The following is a 20,080-nucleotide window of genomic DNA, read 5'->3' on the forward strand; positions in this document are numbered from 1 at the left end:
ACTTAAATCATGCTCTCTGAGGTACAAGTCATAATAAAATAGATTCTATTCATTTAAACATTTCTTCAAACATATAGTACTCATACTTTATACAAGAATACACAGATAATTTTCTCAAGCATGAATCGTTTCTAACACATGACAAATCAACATAATGAAACCCCATATTAATTTGATGATAGATCGTAGTAGAAACATGATCCAAGGCTATTCATTATTTTGGTACACAACAAAAAGCAAAACTCACCACTCAACCAATGCTTTCGCTGAGATAAAAACTCCAAAAAAAAAAAATACTTTAACATAAGACTCAAACTTTTCTTACTAATTTTCTTTTGCTTTCCTGCAGTTTCTCGGCTGCCAAACAGAGGGAAAGCCCAATACTTGACATTAAAAAGTTAGAAAATAAGAAATCGGTGAAGTAATAGAAACGTACCTAAATGGAAATTGTTTGTGAAAACCAGACGGCGACGGCGACGGGAAGTGAGAGACCGGAGCGAGATGGAGGGCCGACGGCGACGGAGAGAGGGATGAGTGCGACGGAACGGCGACGGAGCTGAAGAGAGGGATGAGTGCGACGGAACGGCGACGGAGAAGGACGGAGCTGAAGAGGACTGAGAGTGAGAGAGAGAGAGAGACTGAGTTTTTTGAGTGATGCACTGTGAGTGTGGGAGGGAATGAGAGAGTTTTTTGAACTAAAGAGTTTTTTTTGAGAGTACTGTAAGTGTGGGGAGGACTGAGTTTTTTTGAGACTGTTTTTGAATGAGAGTTTTTTTTTTCAGTTTTGTTGAGAGACACGTGTGGCAAAAACCAACTTAGATTCGGATTTTATACAAACCGAGTCTAATAGACTCGTTTTTTAAACACAGAAATCGAGTCCAATGGACTCGATTTCTATGTGTAAAAACCGAGTGTATTGGACTCGGTTTGTATGCATGGAAATCGAGTTTATTTAACTTGATTTCCATGTGTAAAAACCGAGTTCGTTGGACTCGGTTTGTAAGCATGGAAATCGAGTTTATTTAACTCGATTTCTGTACGCCCATTTCCCACGCCAGTCACTGCAAAAAAGGAAAATCGAGTATCCTAAACTCGATTTTACAACCCACAAATCGACTCCAATAAACTCGAATTGTTAGAAACCAAAATAGTTTGAAACGTTTGCTAACTAATGATATTGTTTAGATTTTATAGTTATTTTCTAAAAAAATCCTAGGAAACCTTATAAAATAACCTTTTCCAAAGGATAAACCTGGGGGGACTAATCCCAAGAAGAACAATCCATTATTAGATAGAGATTTACAGTCAAAAAATCAATTTATAGTAAACCTAAATAAAGTTAACAAACTTAGCTTTGAATCCCACAGACTTCTTTGATATAGATCTGTTTCAACATGAACCTCCAATTCACGCTTTAGATCTCATGTACACTTGATTGCTGAAGCTTGGGTTGCTACTTGATTCCACCAATACTAAGTGTGTGAGTGTGATCTCTAGTAGAAGCTTAAAATAGTAGAAGGCACAAAACCCTTCAGATCTCAAAAGAGTGGCTCTCCAAGTCTTGAAAACATAGGGTTTCCCTTAAGTATTAATTGAAACTAGATTGAAAACCTAATCACTTACTTGGCTTAATGGACTAAAAAACAAAATTTGTAGAATCGAGTTTCAATTGGCCGAATAACAGCTTCAATTAATCGAAACTGCCATATTTTGATTCCTTGAATTTACAGTTTCATGTTCTTGTACACTATCTTGGCAATTTCTTGAGCATTGATTAATCCATCTTGTAGACATTATGATCTATACATAGAAAAGTTTGTGGTCACATGTTTACCAATTATCGTATACACATATAGAACCTAACAATAAGTTCATTTCATATGTGTGTCTTTGTGTTAGAAGTACTTCGAACACTCTATCTTATATGTGTTTGTTTGTTTCTCCAAAAAAAAAGGTGTTTTTCCTGAGTATTCAACTATCAATAAAGCTTAAATTTAGGCACAATTGTTTCTCCATTACTGTCACATACTGATCATGCAGGGTAGAAACGTGAAAGATATAATGCATTTTTGCAATGAATTGTTGAACTTTCAACTTTTTTTTTAAGTGAAAACACTATTTTGGTCCCTTTGGGGTCACAATCAATTTAGTCCCATATTTTTATAGCAGTCAATTTGATTCCTGTTATTTTTAACTTGCAGTCAATTTAGTCCTTGTCATTATCTCACTAACTAAATATGCCTACATGGCAAAAGGATTGTAAAAATGAATTAATTAAATTTTAAAAATTTAAAAATTAATTTTAATTAATTAAAATTTCAATTTTAAAGAAAGAAAAAATTTTGTAAAAATGCTCCCAACTTTTCTAGCATTTTTGTAGCAACCAAACACACCAACACCAAAACACAAAATCATATTCACCAATCATCATCTTTGTAAGAACATGCTCTCTCTCTCTCTCTCTCTCTCTCTCTCTCTCTCTCTTTTGATTCACCCATACCCACTTAGAGCAAAACAAAACCTTTACCTTGGAAGCCAGCTCACCAAATTGAACCATAAACTAGGAAGAAGAAAACCATTTGATGAAATGTTTTGAATCCCTTCGTCCATCAAATTGATTAAACCTTACCTTTTTGTTGTTGTTAATTTACGAGACAGGAAAACATAGGTCCACAAAGTTAAGCAAATAAATTCAGTATGTCAAAGATGCATCACTTTGCTACATGCTATAGGTATTTGGTTCTGATTTACTTCTTTCATTGATTGCAAATATTTCTTTTTGAAAATCAACCATTTCCACTGAAATTTGAGGACCCACTTGAGCTATTTGACTTGTGGTCTCTTCGATTTTTTCCGTTTCTTCGGATTTCCTTTTTGGATAATTTTGCTTTTTTCCTTCTTATTTTTTCAATCACAATAGTAAGCAAAGTCAATCCAAGAAGCTATGAGTTACTAGCAAACCCAATAAAGTTGATACTTTCTAACCTCAAATCTTCAATTCTAATTTTAATTTTAATTTAAGAAATTAATTTTTCTGGGTTCATTGTTCTTTTGGGTTCAGGTTCTTCTATTCTTTATTTTTTTTTGTGATTTTTTTTAATGGAATATGATTTTTCCTTTTTGTTCAAATTTTCCTTTCTTTTCTCCTTTAAAATTAAGAAATTAAATTCTTTTTAATTTAAATGGTGACATGGCATTATTTAAATTTGATATAAATTTTTTTAGTATTATTTTATTTGCCACGTAAACTTAAGTGTGTCAAGTGTACAATCCGTTTGCCATGTAAGCATATTTTGTTAGCGAGATAACGACAAAGACTAAATTGATCACAAGTGTTGAAAATAATAGGGACTAAATCGACTGCTACAAAAATATAGGGACTAAATTGACTGTGATCCCAAAACGTAAGAACCAAAATAGTGTTTTTGCCTTTTTTCTTTTTTTTTTAAGTAGCTATTAATACAATTTTTGTTAGTTTTAATAGGTGCTTGTGATTTTAATAGTTGTGGATCCAATGTATATTCAAGATTTAGTAATGCACTAATTCCTCAGCATTTACTTGGACACCATGACATGTTAAAAAAAAAAAAAATAATAAATAAATAAAAGAATCATAAGACAATTTTATTTGATACTAATTATTTTTATGAAATTACATATAAGGAATCAAGGTAAACTTTATTCAAACTCTGCTTTGTAATGGTCATCATTCCTATTACAAATAATTTACCAATGGCTGTTTGACTAGAATTGTTTTTGAAGATAATCAACAACATTCTTGTCCAACTGGAAGGCCTTAGCAAGAACATCAGTGTTGATTGGAGGATTAGATCCAAAGACCGCATTTGCTATGGTGATCAACCCAGGATTTTGACTGCTGAGACCGGCAATTGCAACGGCATTGGTTTGCCCTATGTTGAATTGGAAGTGAATGAGACCAATTGGGAATACAAAGACATCTCCCTTGTTTAGAACTTTGGTAAAGAGTTTGTTTGGGTTGGATGTGACAAATCCAACCAGGAGAGTACCCTCCATGACTACCAAAAGCTCAGTGCCACGTGGGTGAATGTGAGGAGGATTCAGGCCATATGGGGCAAAGTCGAGACGAGCCAAAGATATGCCAAGAGTGTTGAGACCTGGTAATTTATCAACGTTCACAAGATTGACACTTGATCCAAGTTTATTTGCAGCTGTGTTTCCAGGAATATTGAGTCCGGGAAAGAAAAAATAGTTTGCTGTGACATATGCTGGGTCCTTGCAAAATTTTCCATTCACAAATACTACACAAAGAAAACTTTGTTATTGTCGCAAAGAAGACAGTTCTGTAACAATGGACAATAACATGTCATGTAGGGAAAAAAATCTAATTTTGATATAATATAGGTGATGATAATAATTTCATCAATGTGTAGAACTTCATTAAAATGATCTCAAAAAAAAAGTAGGTGATAATAACACTACTACGTACAGCTAATAATGAGCGGCATGTAGATTTGCAGTTCATCAAAAAAAAAAAAAAAATGAAGAGAGCATGTACGTACCAGCAGAATCGGTGTTGTTAATTGCGACACAAAAGTCTTGCAAAGGACTAGGGTCATAAGCAGAAGCAAGAGAAAATGCCAAAGCCAAAATGGCCATAGTAACAAGGTAAGGAACACCTTTCATCATTTTTTGAGGTTATGTTATCTCTATCTTATGGTATAACTAGTACTCTGTGTATTCTTGCTTGGGTGAGGGATGGGAATATAGCATATGGGGATATGTCTATTTATGGATAGGAGTCAGTGAACTGGTCTTTGTTTTTCACAAATGGAGCATATAAGACTTGGTAATTCTTCAACCATTCTCAATTTCTTGCGTAATGGATGAACTATTCTACCACTACTAGTCTGTACACATTAGAAAAGCAATCAAATTGGACCATTTCAATACCATTGTGCAGTTTTCGTGTTGCACAAATTATCCTTACGTTGAAATAATTGGTTTCTCAATAATAATAAAAAAAAACATTGAATTAATTGAAGCACCCATTACCCATGCATATATCTTGACTTTGTCCTCATTAGGGAATGTTTAAGATATAGTCAATGGTGTGACCTATATAATTAAGTATATATACTTGGGTTGAAATAATCTTATTGGTTTTCTAGAACCAATAACTTCGAAGGCATCTGACTACCGAGGAATGTGGTACATTATTCTTGTCGGTCTCTTTTAGTTGTTCTCACTTCATGCTATGGTGTTCTATCTATGATGTAAATTTTTTTTTGACTCATATGATACGTATTTCTTAAGAATGTTTGGTCAATACCATAGTTAACTCATATTTGTTACAATTCATGCATGGCAAGAATTCTTACATCGAAACTCTTGTTGAAATTGTTGTTTAGAATTGGTCAATAATACGCTAATTTTTAGCTAGTTCTACTTTACTTTCCTTTCCTCCACCTCAGTCCAAACAGATCATTAGTATCACATTCTCATGTGTGGTAGAAACGTGAAGTATATAATGCTTTTTCATCATGATTTGTTCAACTTTCAACCTTTTTTTTAAGTAGCTTTCGATTTAATTAAACAATTAGTGTAGTATATACAAAATAAAAAAGGGAAAATTAGATAAAAATTGATGAGGGTATTTAATCTTATAGAATTTACCATGTTTCATTTTAGATTTAAAGTTTTTAATTTAATCAATTAAAGACCAAAAGTTTTTAATTTATTCAATTAAAGACCAAAAGTTTTTAATTGTTTCAATTTAAGGGGCTAAATTCAATCTCCTTATTCATTTTTGAAATTCTGAGCAATAACAGAACATATAAAAGCACAAAACTATTGATTAAAGTTAAACTCTATGTTTCACCTGAGGCATTGTTATAAATCGATTTTTTCTATCATTGAACAAAGAGAAAACGCTTTGTTTAGATTGAGAAAATTTCATTTAAAGGGAGAATATGATTGCTAGAATATCAAAATTGATTAAAATAAAACAAAAAATAAATAAATTTCAACAATTTTCAATTTTTTACTACTCTATTACTATCTAGAATAACATAAATGAATAACAGGGATGGGCAGGGGGATTCAAATTGAAGAAAAAAAAATGCTCTATAAGTTTGGAACTTTAATTGACATAATTAGAAACTTAAATCTTGTTAGGATCAATAGATTGACTGTTGGCAAACTATGAACGAAGCTTTGAATCTTGTATAGTTATGAGGTGTTTTTTTTTTTTTTTTTTAATTCCAAGATAGAGACCCAAAATCAGTTGTAGGAAAAGAAATTTCTGGAATCTCGACACCAAGCTTGATATCTTTTTGATCAATTGAAATAAGCTCAAATGAAAGCCTTAGAGTAGTCAGTCGATCAACAATTGCAAATTTAGTTTTTTTGTGATGTGTTGTTGCAATAGTGCATATCAAGTTTGAAGCCACAAAGCCTATATAGTCAACTTGTTCTGAAGAATTTTCAAGATGGTACTTGAAGTCGCCGACTGGATGGTTCATGTGAAGGAATTCAAAATAAGAGTCTAATCAAGTTCAAGCTACATGTGGTGACATGAGTAAATTATTAATGAAGGTAGCAATCAGGAACATGGGTTTGTTTCAATTAATTGTAAGTTTTTCAATTCTATTAGTGGATTTCTTCTTAGGGTTTCGCAATCTCACGGTGGTTTTTCCTTCAAAATAATTTTTCCATCAATTTTCCATTGCATCACCATATGATGTGCTATTTTTTTGTTTATTGTTTTCCAAATGGTCTATGTTACTACTATGGTAACTAACCTAGAAATCAAAATGGCTTCAAAACTAGTTAATTTAACAAGTTGATTAATTTTGCGGTAAAATGATCAATCAAGGGTCTAAATTTTCCAAACATACCTAATTTGAAATAGGAGATAAACTTTGGGACTTTTGTGAAATTTCACAAATAATCATATATAACCACTTAAGTATTACATTTCTCACTAAGAGCTTTATGGCTCAATTGGTTGTCACTTTCTAGTGTTTCCAGCGAAAACATCTAAGGTTCGAATCTCTCCACCCATAAAGTCAAATTATCCAAAATAAAAAGATAAAAAAGTATTATGTTTCTCAACTTCTTCCCCTAATTACCTATAGGACTTTTTTTTCAACATAACTTAGTGTTATTGAGCCCACAATTTAATTTAGCCATCTTTTTCTTTTCTTTTTTTTTAATACAAGATAGAAATTCTATTCTAACCTAATCTAAGTGTATATGTGTGTGAAGCTCCCTCCTAAAGACTTGAACTCTAGCCCTGGGCCCCTACACCCTACAAGTACTTATACTTGTGGAGTGACCATCACACCCAGGGTGTGCAGTGGTTAGCTATCTATTTTTAATATAACTTTTGTATTAGGTGCTTGTGATTTCAATCATTGTGGATCCAACATGTAATCAAGATTCAGTAATCCACTAATTGCACTGCATTTACTTGGACACCATGACACATAAAAAAAAATCATATGAAAATTTTATTTGATAATAATTATTTTTAAGGCATTACATATAAGGAATCATGGCATACTTTGTTCAAACTCTGCTTTGTAATGGTTCATCATTCCTGTTACAAATATTTTTACTAATTGTGGTTTGACTAGAATTGTTTCTGAAGATAATCAACTACATTCTTGTCCAACTGTAAGGCCTTGGCGAGAACATCAGGATTGATTGGAGGTTTAGATCCAAAAACTGCATTTGCTATAGTGATCAACCCAGGATTTTGACTGCTGAGACCGGCAAATGCAACCGCATTGGTTTGTCCTATGTTGAATTGGAAGTGAATGAGAGCAATTGGGAATACAAAGACATCTCCCTTATTTAGAACTTTGGTAAAGAGTTTGTTTGGGTTGGATGTGACAAATCCAACCAATAGAGTACCCTCCATAACTACCAAAAGCTCAGTGCCACGTGGGTGAATGTGGGGAGGATTCAGGCCATATGGTGCAAAGTCAAGACGAGCCAAAGATATGCCTAGAGTGTTGAGACCTGGTAATTTATCGATGTTCACAAGATTGACACTTGACCCAAGTTTACTTGCAGCTGTGTTTCCAGGAATATTGAGTCCAGGAAAGAAAAAATCGCTAGTTGTGATAGTTGCTGGGTCCTTGCAAAATTTTCCATTCACAAATACTACACAAAGAAAAGTTTGTTATTGTCAAAAAGAAGACAGTTCTGTAATAATGGAAAATAATTTGTCATGTAGGAGAAAAAAAAAATCTATTGTCGATGATATAACGTAGGTGATGATAATAATTTCATTAATGTGTAGAACTTCATTATAATGATCTCGAAAGAACGTAAGTGATGACAACACTACTACGTACTGCTAATAATGACAGAGCATGTAGATTTGCAGTTTCATCAAAATTAAAATAAAGAAAGGAGAGAGCATGTACATACCAGCAGAATCAGTGTTGTTAATTGCAACACAGAAATCTTGCAAAGGACTAGGGTCATAGGCTGAAGCAAGGGTAAATGCCAAAGCCAAAATGGCAACTGTAACGAGGTAAGGAACACCTTTCATCGTGTTTGAGGTTATGTTATCTCTATCGTATGGTATAGTACTCTTCGTATTCTTGCTTGGGTGAGAGATGGGAACAAAGTATACGGTGATATGCCTATTTATAGAGCGGAGTCAGTGAACCTGTCTAAGTTTTTCGCAAACGGAGCATATAAGACTTGGTAATTCTTCCACAGTTCTGAATTTCTTGTTTAGTGGCTGAAACATTCTTTAACCAGTACTTGTCTGTACACATTTGAAAACAATCAAATTGGACCACTTCAATGCCATTGTGCAGTTTGCGTGTTGGGCCGAACCACAAAATAACCTTACTTTCATAGTATATTTAACATCTATATCTATATCTATATATCTATATATATATAATTGCAGAAGCTGAGAGAAAATGAGTTCCTAGAATTAAGGAGGTAATGACAAATAGGAAAAGTCTCTACTTAAAATTCAGACATGTGTAACTTTAAAAAGCGATACATTATATTGTTTCAAAATATTAATACCATTTGGCTGTACTTTTTTATATTAACCAAAAAAAAAAAAAAACCTGTTAAAAGAAAAAAAAAACGCAGAAATTTTAAAATATCTGCCTATCTCTTCAGACTACTTAACATTTTCTCTTTCTTTAAAATAAAAAAATAAAAAAATAAAAAAACCCTGCCAATATTGCGATACAGAGAAAGAGAAAGGGAAAAAGGGGAAAAACCTACTCTCTGCACATCAGTCTTCTTAACTTTTTTCCTCTCTAAAAAAAACCCTAGCCATACTACGATAGAGGCGATCTTTTCACATCAAACTCCGCTACGAGAAAAGAAAAAAAAAAAAAAAGATTTGCGCCACAGTGGAGATTCGAGTGATCATCGCTATCCCCTTTTGAGTTTTCCAGGTACGTTCTTCTCTCTCTCCCTCTCCCTCTCCTTCTCTCTATGATTTTTTGTTGTTTTGATTCGGTTTTGAAACTTTTCTGTGATTTCGGGATAAGTTTCTCCTGTTTCCGTCAATTTACGGAATATTGTAGATCTGTTTAGCGATTAAAACCCTATCGATCTTCTCTTCAGACTCTGCGAACTAGTGGATATTCGTACGGCCGGCCACTGCCATACTCTGCCGGACTTAGAGCATCACAATCGGCATCCGTCAAAGCTAAATACGATCAAACGCCTCATACGTTTTGAGATACGGAGTTAGAGATTGGCGATATTCTGACGAAAGGTACGCATCATTTCTGTTTGTTCATTCTACCTTTTCTGAGTGCTTTGTTGTGAAAATTGGACGAAATACTGAGTGCATTAATTCTCTGTGTTCATTTTTCCCCTTTTGGTGCTTTGTTGTGAGGTTTGATTGTTCAAATTTCTGCAGGAATTTTCCTGCATAATTTTGTTTAAGAACTATTGTTCGATAAATCTGTGTGCTGTGATTGATGAATGTGATATATTAATTCAAGTTTCAGATACTGTGGCTTGCCATATATATAATTTTATATGGGTACAAACTTAATTCGTAAAACCTAAGGTGTTTGGGTTATAATTGATTTTGTTTTGTGGATTTGGTGTGAGATTCAATTCTGATGTATATTTGTATTGTTGGTTAGATTGGATTGTAAGACTTTGAAATCTGAAAGTGTAATGTATTTTTGTTGTTGTAACTTTATGGTTGCTGGTAGGTGAATTTTCATTTATAAAACAATGAATGTAATTACTATTAAATTGACAGAAATTGTTTGTAATTCATTTAGTAGATCATGTTTGGTTGGAGCACACCTCTTTTTCTTTGAGTTTCATAGTGCAGAATACTTACAAAGATTGTATGTGCAGCAGCCAATGTGGCATGACCACAAAACTGAAGCTGCAAAGGGGTATCAAACATTTGATTGAAATTAAAATTGTTTGTTCAATGTTGTTCAAGATTATATTTCCGAAGTACTGAATCTGTTTTCACCAAAATGTATAAATATTGTCTAAATTTGTTGGATTCTTTTTCATATGCAAAGTTTATGGTTCTTTGTTTTGATGTATTAATGTTTTTGCTTCCTAATTGTTTAATTGCACGTTTGTTAGTAAAATAGTGACTATATTTATCTGTAAGCTCATGGAATTAATTTGAAGCAGTAAATACATACTAAAATTTAGAAGTTGGCAATTACAATTTACCTTAGGCTACTGGTTGTTTCTGTTATTTTGAATGGGTGTAAATATATACTAAGTTTACTTATTCATAAAAGTCACTGGTCATATGACATTGAACTATTATGTTTTATTTACAAAATATAATGTAAATTTTGCTTTAAGTTTTACGGTTTGATGTGCTTTAAATATTTATTTATATATATCCTTGGCTAATGGAAGCCAAATTCTTTACCATCATCATATTGGAAATAGGCAATAGCTTATTAAAAAGTAAAACAATCTTTAAAATTTTTGCAACTCAAACCATATTACAATGTTTGCATCCGCTTCTTTTATAGTCTCTCTTCATCTTCCTTTGCAATTAATTTTGGCTTATTTGTTTTTGTGAAATTTTACTATTCAGTGTAGCTCAATGATTACATTATGTTGGTTTTGAAGGATTTGAATTTCTACTTGTGAATATTATGTAATCATTAATTTCAGTTCTTATTTCACATCTTCATCGTTTTTTTTGGTTATTTGTTTGGTGTGTGTCTATCTTTCATCTTTCTCTTCTGTCAGTTTAAAAAACCTTCTTACCCTTTCATTCTTTGTTGAAATTCAGATTCGCTGAGTTTTTCCTGTCAAGTACTAATAATTCATAAATATGCCAAATTTTCGAGGGCCTCATTTACATTGTTGCTTCTCAGTAATTTTGTATTTTCAATGACTTTTTTTCCCTCACGTGCTAATGTAGATCTATCATCTCTGCTCTGGCTTATAAGACAGTTGGTATCTATTCAAGAAGAGCTACTTGATTAAATATAAAGGTCAGGCCAGCCTAATTTTCCTTTGTTGCTTTTTTTTAATTTGTATCTCTTTATCATTCGTTAATGTTTGATTAAAAAAAACTTTAAACAAAAGCAGTTTAAAAAAAGATGGGTTTTAGTATTTTTCTTTGAATTCTTTGGTCTCAAAATATCATCATTACTTCTTTTTTTTTTTTTTTAATAGCACTGGGAGTATCGCCCTATTGAAAATAGATGTGTTTAGGAAAGGCCTAGGAGAAAATAGAACTATGACAAATTTAGAAAATACAGCTACTGATTGGATAATCAAGTTTCAAGAAAGAATAATATCATCAAAAAAATTTAAGTGTGAAGTGTGTGCTCAATACTTGATATATTCTTTTTGTTAACATTTAGAGTTATGTTTGGGTGTGCTTTTGTTTTAAATGCTTAGCAGAGATTGATGGGGTAGATGGCAATGGCAAGGCCAACATTAGATTTTTTTTTTGAATCGTTTTAACCTTTATTCAGTTTTAAAATCAATTTGACTTCTAATGTAAATTTGTAAAGTCAATTCAACATTAGATATTTGGCTTTTAGTTTGTCTATTATTGGTTTCTAAAGTCAATTTGTATTTTAAGAGTGTGATATGCTCCCAAGAATTTGTGAATTTGACTATTATTGGTTGAATTGTGGGTTACTTTGCAAAGCCAGCCATTTTAAAGTGAACAATTTGCAATCTTAATGGCTATTCTGGCATTTTGCAGAACAGGGGGTGTAGAAATAGGTATGTAACATTTAGTTTCCTTTATCTAATTCTTTATTGTTAGCTCACCAAAAACGTAAATATACTTTCAAACCATTAATATTGAAACATCTCATGCTTTTATTTTGTTGCTTTGTTGAGAAACTCTAATAGGCAGAACAGTCATAATTGATTTTCTTACTCCCTGAAGAAATATCTTCTAAGAGTGGGCCACAACTTTACTTGCAATGTTAAGGCTGATTAGTGTTTTAGTGTCTTAGTTATGTCCAAGTCGATTGAGATGGCTCTATTAGAATCATACACTAGCATAAGTGGTTTACAAGAGATTTGAGAGGCAGATGAACTCTCTGCAATGAACTATATGAAAACTTTGACATCAAGCCTCCTAAGGTGTTTCTTACCAATGTTGCATGTATATTTATATATATTGCTAATAGAATGATACTTTGTTTATACAGATGTTGAAATTAAATGAGAATACTTTACCAAAAGAGATTCAAAAAATAATTGGCAATGAATATTTGTTCCAACTGCATCTTGATGAATATAATTTGAAGTATGGAAAAGAAAATTACACGGTCTCAAAAATTTTGGAGATGGAAGTTTTACATAAGCAAAAAGACTCAAGTAAAGTTGAAGAACATCAGGTGATTAAAACAAACTTACTTCAACTTGCTTACTATATGATTCAAAGATTAGTCTACACATAATCTACATTACATATCTAACTGATACATAACAATGCAAATTATTGCAGGAAACAATGGAGGAAATTGTAAGAAAATCAAGGAAGGACAAGTACACAGCCAATCAAAAAATAGAAATAGGAGAAACATCTGTTCAAAGACCTGAAAGAATGCCGCTCCAAATGCTTCAAAAACGTCAAAAAAGTACTAAGCAAATTGCTACAAAGAAGAAAAAAAACTGAACTCTATTGTATATACTACCTTACTCTAGGAATCTTTACGTATTTCATAGTATTGTTAATTTTTATTTTTTTGCCTTTAGAAGAGTAAACTGAATGTACTGACTAAAGCTGACAAATTAGAACAATGTTACTATAAAATGTAATTATATTTCACAATTTGGTATGTTAGACACTGTGATGGCCCAAAATGGTTGATTTCAAAGTGTATAAGCTGAATGAAGAATGTAGACAACAGGATTTGCTTTATTAAAATAAATAGATTTTGCCCTATTGTTCTGTTATTGTAAAGTAAAAAGTTACGTGTGTCAATATAGTGTATGTAATTGTACTATGGCTGTTTCGATCAGTTATATATCTACTTGAATACATCAAAATTTCCCTTATAATGTCAATTGTGCTATTTTTCCTTCTCAATTGCTTAATAAAACACTATGGAGTTTTACCTAAGAAATATAAAAAATTAAATAATTTCTCTTTCCATTTCTTTTCCTCTCTTCCTTTTTATTTTAAAAGAAATATAAAAATATCTAATTCTTACAACTTTATTACTTCTAATGAAACCATTTTTATAGCTATACATAGTAGAGTTGTAATGACTAAGAGTCTTAACAATGTATAATATATGTGTAAGGCAATTACCTGTATTTTCTTCTACTTATGAGATTTTAAATGATCCCGCGCATCGCGCGGGTTAAACACTAGTATATATAATAGTAGAAGCCTTTAAGGAGGTGTTGCCACGTTAGGAAAAATGACCCCTTAAAATACTGCCACGTTTACAATTTTTTCTTTAAAAAACCGTACGTTGCGTTTGGAGACTCACCTTTACAATTAAATGACCCGTACGGTGCAATGTTTTGGGAGAGTCTTATAAAAACCCAACGCGCTTATTAACAAAAAAAAAAAACATAAAAACCCAAAACAGACATACGCTGCAGAAAGAAAAGGAGAACCGAGAAAGAGAACGATAGAGAAAGAACTTCAATCTGTCATCGATGGTGGAGAGAGAAAAATCTGAGAAGAAAGTCATGCTTAGCCACCATCAGACCACCGTACCCTCCACCGGTATGGTCTCTATTTTTTTTGTACCGAAGGTCAGCGTACTTCCTTCCTCTTCAAATACTGTTTTTGTAGTTTGAAAGATTGAAACTCCTCACCATGGCTTTTCCTATTCGAATTAGAATCTTAAATCTTTAATATTTCTATGTTTTTTAATTCAAAACCAGCAGTTCCCCTTAATTTTCTAGGGTTCTTGAGATACAGAGAGTTTGAGGGTTTGTAAGGCGCAGAGAGGGATTGAGAGACATCTCAGGGTGCCGCCGCCGGTGCCGCCGTTCATCTGCAGCCACCGAAAAACTGGCTTTCCCTAACCGTCATACCTCTGGAGCCATTATGGGTAAGGTTATTTTAAAAAATAAAATACTGAAAATAAAATGGAATGACAAATTCTACTCAAAGAGAGATTATACCGCCCTAACGCCCCTATCAGACGACCAAAACCACTATACATAAACTCCACAAGGTGCGAATAGAGAGATCAGAGGGTCACTATTGGTAAAGTTTTCTCTTTCTTCGTTAGGTTTTGGCTTTGAGTATTTTGGCCAGATTGGTTTTAATTCAGGTTTGATTTTAGATTTTGGTTTATATGTTAAGGTATTTGGGTTAGAATTGGTTTGGTTTTGCATATTTTTGTTAGATACGTTGATTTGAGTATTTGGGTAATCGAGGTTAGAAAGGAATTAAAATAAATGTATAGTGCAAATACAACCATCACTATTAAATTTCTTTGCATTGTTTAAACAGATCATATTTTTGAAAGTTATTCCATTTTTTTTTTCCATTTATATAACAAATTCATTTCAATAGAAACAGGAAATTAGATGTTGATTTTTTTTTCCCCTTTTTTTCCTATTCAATTACGTTTCTAGGGTTCTTCTTCCCCCCCCCCCCCCCCTCCCCCCCTTTTTTTCCTATTCACGCAGGGTAAGATAGAGAGAGGCTGGAACCACTACTGGTGAGATTTTATCTTCGCTTTAAGTTTGTTTATTAATTATGAGTAGGTTTTGATATTTTGTTTGGATTGGTTTGGATTTGTTTGGGTCCTTATGTTATATTTGGTTCTCATTATGGTATTTGAGTTATAAGTGGTTCTGTTTTGATTGTTTGGGTTAAACTGTGCTGTAGTACATCCACCCTTTGCCCCAATCAAACCGTACCTCCATTGATGTAGTCTCTATTTTTTGTTTCTTTAACGTTTGCTATTCGAAGAGAGTGTTGGTAAGGGCATGTGAAAAAAGTTGGAAAGAGAGCAATCTGACATCTTGGGTCAGGCCGCCTAAAACCTTTATAGGTATTATTTAAGTAAATATTGCTTTAAACGTTTGATTTGATTTAGGCTTAAGTTTTGGTACTCAATTGAATTGATTTTGATTACGATTGTCAATTTGTCATATAATAGAAACTATAGTTATTTTTTCTTCATGTATTATTTTTATTTCCTTTCATGCATGTTTTGATCTCATGTTGGATTGATGCAAAGTTGTGATTCCCACTTTATCCTCTATTGCATTTATTTTTAAATGAATTTCCTTTTTGTTTTTTACTGCCTAACTACAAATAAAAAAACCAAAGATCAAAGTCAATATGAGGTGTTTATTTTTAAATGAATTTCCTCCTGCCATCATCATGCCAGAACCAATACTAATATGTGTTTCTTTTTTCCAGTTTGTTCATTAAATATGATCAGAAACTGATATTTTATTTGGAGTGGTTTTGATTTAGGTCTTTAACTTGAAGTTATGTTTTTCTATTAGCTTTTCAGTTTGTGCATTAAATAGGATCAATCTTTTTAAATTTGTTTGGATTGGTTTCAGTTTAGGTCTTTATGTTATATTTGGTTATGATTAAGTTATTTGGGTTAAATTTGTTCATGTTTATCTATCTATGTTGTCTGGGTTAAAACACAGGGGAACGGATTTAAAGAACTTCGAGTCTCAGTCTCTTTTGGACAATTTGAATGTTGAAATAGAGCAGGAGATTATTCTAGACAAAGGAAAAAGTAAATTGAGAGTTTTCCCTTAATGCAAATCCTATAGAAGTAGTAACGTGAATCTCTGTGGAGGGAAGGCTTTTCAATTTCTTCAATTTTTTTATCCTGTTAAAGAATGAAAGGATAAGGTGATGAATTCAGAGGGTATAGGTCATATTTTGTTGAGTTCATTTTTATTGCCAATTAATCATATATGGTACAATCTTGGTATTATAGAAATAAAATAATGTCTTACCTTTAATCTTGGTATTATACTGACTCAACTTTTAAGGTATCTTGCAATGAGTTATAGAATGAGCAATGGGTTATAGAGTTAATGAGATTTCATTCATTAGTATCTTTATGAGACTGTTTTGAGGAAGATCAAATTTAACAATGGTGGATGGTATTTGTTACTTTTTGAGGAAGTTAATAAGAATGCTTCATATCTTCCTTATTCTCCTGAGAAGATGACACCCATGGTCATGGACATATATAGAGTTTGAAATTGTGAGACTAAGATTCAAGGCCAGATTGTTGGATGAACTGATCATCCTAATTTAAATGTACATGGTATTAGATAGAGCAATCTGCTCTAATGAATTCAATTTTCTCTATACTCTTAGACTACTAAAGCTAAAGCTTGATGAATAATAAGAGGACAGTGAAATTCTAAGATTGTAATTATTGTAATTCATTTTTTGCCATTGTGTTTGTTGTGGAAGACTTGAAGCCATCTAATGCGATTATATATGTATGGTTAGGATAGTCCTTATTCATAAGGTACTACAATCATGTGGCTAATATACTCCAAATTAGGTTCCAGACTATCACTAATGTGCATTTGCAGAAATTGTTGTAATGTATAAACGTGTTCCTTTTTTAATATTATTTTATTCACATTTATGCCTCAAAGTTAGATGCTGATATTACTTATATATAAAAAAAAATGTTGTATGCTGATATTGATTTTGCTATTTCATACAGGTACTAGAAATAGCGTTAATTGTGTTGATGGCTCTATAGTTAAAGACATCGAATGCTCTAATTTAGCTGGTGTTACTCTTGAAAGGTCTTTTGATGGTTCACAAGATAATGAATCTTCTAAGTGCTTCAAATGCTCTTTATAGAAGGCAATTCTTTCATTCCTTTGGCTTAGAGTGTCTATAAAGATGTGCATTGTTGTGGTTTCTAGCAACTCCAGTATGTAAAGGATCTTAAAACTTTCAGTAGTATCAAGTTTTCAACATAGTGGTTCACCAAGTAATATTGCTACAATAATTTGATGCTTTTTAGCTATTAATTTTTAAATTCTAAAGGATACGAGTAACTAAATCTTCTAAGAATATCATAACTCTTTCACATATTGGTTCTCTTTTTTTATTTTAGTAACTATGACAGCCAAAACCGGATCAGTATTTGACCTTGGCAAACATAGATAAAATGTTATTACTTTATTACCACTGAAAGGTCTAAATTGTTTTTTAATATACTTTCTAGTTAAAATAATTGAAGAACCCATGCATATATCTTGACTCTGTCCTCATTAAGGAATGTTTAAGATATAGTCAACGGTGTGACCCATATTAGAATTCTTGGGCTGTACTAATCTTATTGACCCCATCTTATCTTGACTCTGTATTCTAGAACCAATAACTACGTAGGCAACTGACTACCAAGGAATGTGTTATATTATTCTTGTCATCCCTTTTTGTTGTTCTCAGTCCTCACTTCATGCTATGGTGTTCTATCTATGATGTAATTTTTATGAATGTATTGTCAATACCATAGTTAACTCATATTTGTTACAATTCATGGCAAGATCTCTTACATCGAAACGATTATTGAAGTTGTTGTATGAGAACTAGAGAAGTAAAGTTAAAAACATTTTACAAAAATAAAAAATAAAAGAAACAGGTTAGATATTGACCATAGTGAATTCAAAAAAAAATAATTATATGAAATTCTTCCATGCTATGCATGGATCCACAACTAGTTTAGGTTCATAACTTTTAAACTGAAACATGAAATGCCTCCATTTTAAATAAAATCATATTATGTACGGCTTTAATTGAACCGTGAAATCAGTCCATTTCAAAAGGAGAGAATTATTTTCTTAGTTATTAGGGGCTCCTAGGAAAACATGAGTTGTTTACATTAGTCAACTAAACAATAGAAAAGAAAACTTTATTTAGAATAAATGCTAGGGAAGTGTATAAACTATAAGTTTTTGTTTTATTTTATACATATATAATCATATTATGCCATTTAAGCTGTCTATATCATACTATACAAATTTTTTCGTTCAGTTGACATTTTTTAATATTTCCAACAAAGACATTTGTAGTTCAAACTCCTCCTCTCCCATTGTAGCTAATGAATATATATATATATATATATATAAAGTTCTCCAAGTTGTAAATATACCATATATCTTTGTATTCTTTATATGATTAATTTATACACAAAACCAAAACAAATAAGTAGTAGTAGTGGTAATCTAATCCATGTACATAACAAACACAATTAATATTTAATACCCATTACTCTCTCCCATCCATCAGGAACAGCTTTAACTTATGGGATTCTCTCCTAGAGTGCAATTTGTTCCTCAGCATCTTTACCAAAAAAGCCACTAATGGTGTCCAGGCAGAAAATAACAACTTGCTCTGCTTGACTAGCCATCACACCACACCACAACCCACGTCGCAACTCACACTGCAACCCACAAGTCCAAACCCAAATTGCATTGAAAAAAACCCAAACCAACCGCCGATATAACAAACCAACAGCAAGTATCAACCATTCCATAAAAAGTTGGATGGAAAAAGTTTTGTTTTATATCGGTTTGGAGTTATCTTCCACCAATTTATGTGGTGATTGAAGAGATCATACAATTTTAATTTTAATCACTTGACTTTTAAATAATAACATAAATAGTCATATAAATTTTGACGTAGTGGGTTGGACAGACGTATGGCTGTTGATGTGGCAATATATAGGATCATGTGTCAACTATCAACGCATAGCATAGCTTGACATGGTAGATATGTGGTCGGGACTAACATGGTAGCACCTTGTGATGCCATATGGCATTTCGTTTTTTTTTTTTTTTTAACTACCCGTGTGTTTCGCAACCCCCTATGGTTCAATTCCGGCAAGGAGAATGTCAAGGGTGACACGTATTTGGGTATTCAAATATTCAGGTTCTACTTCAGATGCAACACATGCTCGGGTGTTCTCACCTTGTTTTGTTTTGCTAGCACGTACAGGTAATGAAGCAGTATAGTAGACCGGTGTAGGTGTATGGCACATTATTGAGAGGTGCCACATGAAGAACAGCGTGCTTGCAGAGGTGAAAAAAGTTGCTGGCGGTGGCTATAGGTGATGAACTTGGCGGCTGTGATCAGAGGCAATCTTGCAGCCTTGCATGCTGCCGGCTAGTGATGGCATCGCTAAGAAGGTTGTGAGATTTCAAAATTTTGGGTTGTGTATTTTGGTATATCACGGCTTGGTCAAGATCAAATTTAACTGAAAAACAACAATATAGAAAAAGGAAAGAGCAAAAGCAATATTTTAACCTGAGATCTTCACCATTAAACTCTTGTATTAATTTACAATTGATCAAAAGTAGGGTACGTTTATGTACTAGAGAACTACTCTAGGTTAGCCCTAGACTAACTCACAATTAGTTTGTTTGTTCTACAAACACATGAACTTACAATGGTTTGGACTTCTTGGACCATGCATCTTTAACAATATTTGAGAAATTCTTATTTTACATTGTCCGGTACAATATAAATTTACCTTGCAAAGATACAAAAAGTAGTAAATATTGTACGCATTTGCAAAAAGTACACAATATTTACCACTACACTTTTTGTGTGTCTACAATGTAAATTTACATAAGAAGTATAATATAAATATAT

General features: G+C 32.6%; 2 protein-coding genes and 2 long non-coding RNA genes across 4 annotated transcripts; 2 read left to right on the forward strand and 2 right to left on the reverse strand.

The window, feature by feature from the left end:
* Window positions 1-3,744: 3,744 nt before the first annotated feature.
* Window positions 3,745-4,668, reverse strand: LOC115981925 (germin-like protein subfamily 1 member 7). The gene is made up of 2 exons (XM_031104367.1): window positions 4,542-4,668; window positions 3,745-4,280 (listed from the first exon to the last, which is right to left on the reverse strand). The coding sequence occupies exons 1-2, from the start codon at window positions 4,666-4,668 to the stop codon at window positions 3,745-3,747; spliced, it is 663 nt and encodes a 220-aa protein (XP_030960227.1).
* Window positions 4,669-7,473: 2,805 nt separating this feature from the next.
* On the reverse strand, window positions 7,474-8,545 carry LOC115984014 (germin-like protein subfamily 1 member 7). Its single transcript, XM_031106921.1, has 2 exons — window positions 8,422-8,545; window positions 7,474-8,151 (listed from the first exon to the last, which is right to left on the reverse strand). The coding sequence occupies exons 1-2, from the start codon at window positions 8,543-8,545 to the stop codon at window positions 7,616-7,618; spliced, it is 660 nt and encodes a 219-aa protein (XP_030962781.1). The 3' UTR covers window positions 7,474-7,615.
* A 4,127-nt stretch (window positions 8,546-12,672) lies between these two features.
* Window positions 12,673-13,119, forward strand: LOC115984091. The gene is made up of 2 exons (XR_004090378.1): window positions 12,673-12,842; window positions 12,953-13,119. It is a non-coding gene; the product is annotated as an uncharacterized LOC115984091 (long non-coding RNA).
* Window positions 13,120-14,006: 887 nt separating this feature from the next.
* On the forward strand, window positions 14,007-17,472 carry LOC115981940. The gene is made up of 2 exons (XR_004089482.1): window positions 14,007-15,473; window positions 17,139-17,472. It is a non-coding gene; the product is annotated as an uncharacterized LOC115981940 (long non-coding RNA).
* Window positions 17,473-20,080: the final 2,608 nt, after the last annotated feature.

Source organism: Quercus lobata, chromosome 1 (genome assembly GCF_001633185.2).
Source record: "Quercus lobata isolate SW786 chromosome 1, ValleyOak3.0 Primary Assembly, whole genome shotgun sequence".
Taxonomy (NCBI): Eukaryota; Viridiplantae; Streptophyta; class Magnoliopsida; order Fagales; family Fagaceae; genus Quercus; species Quercus lobata.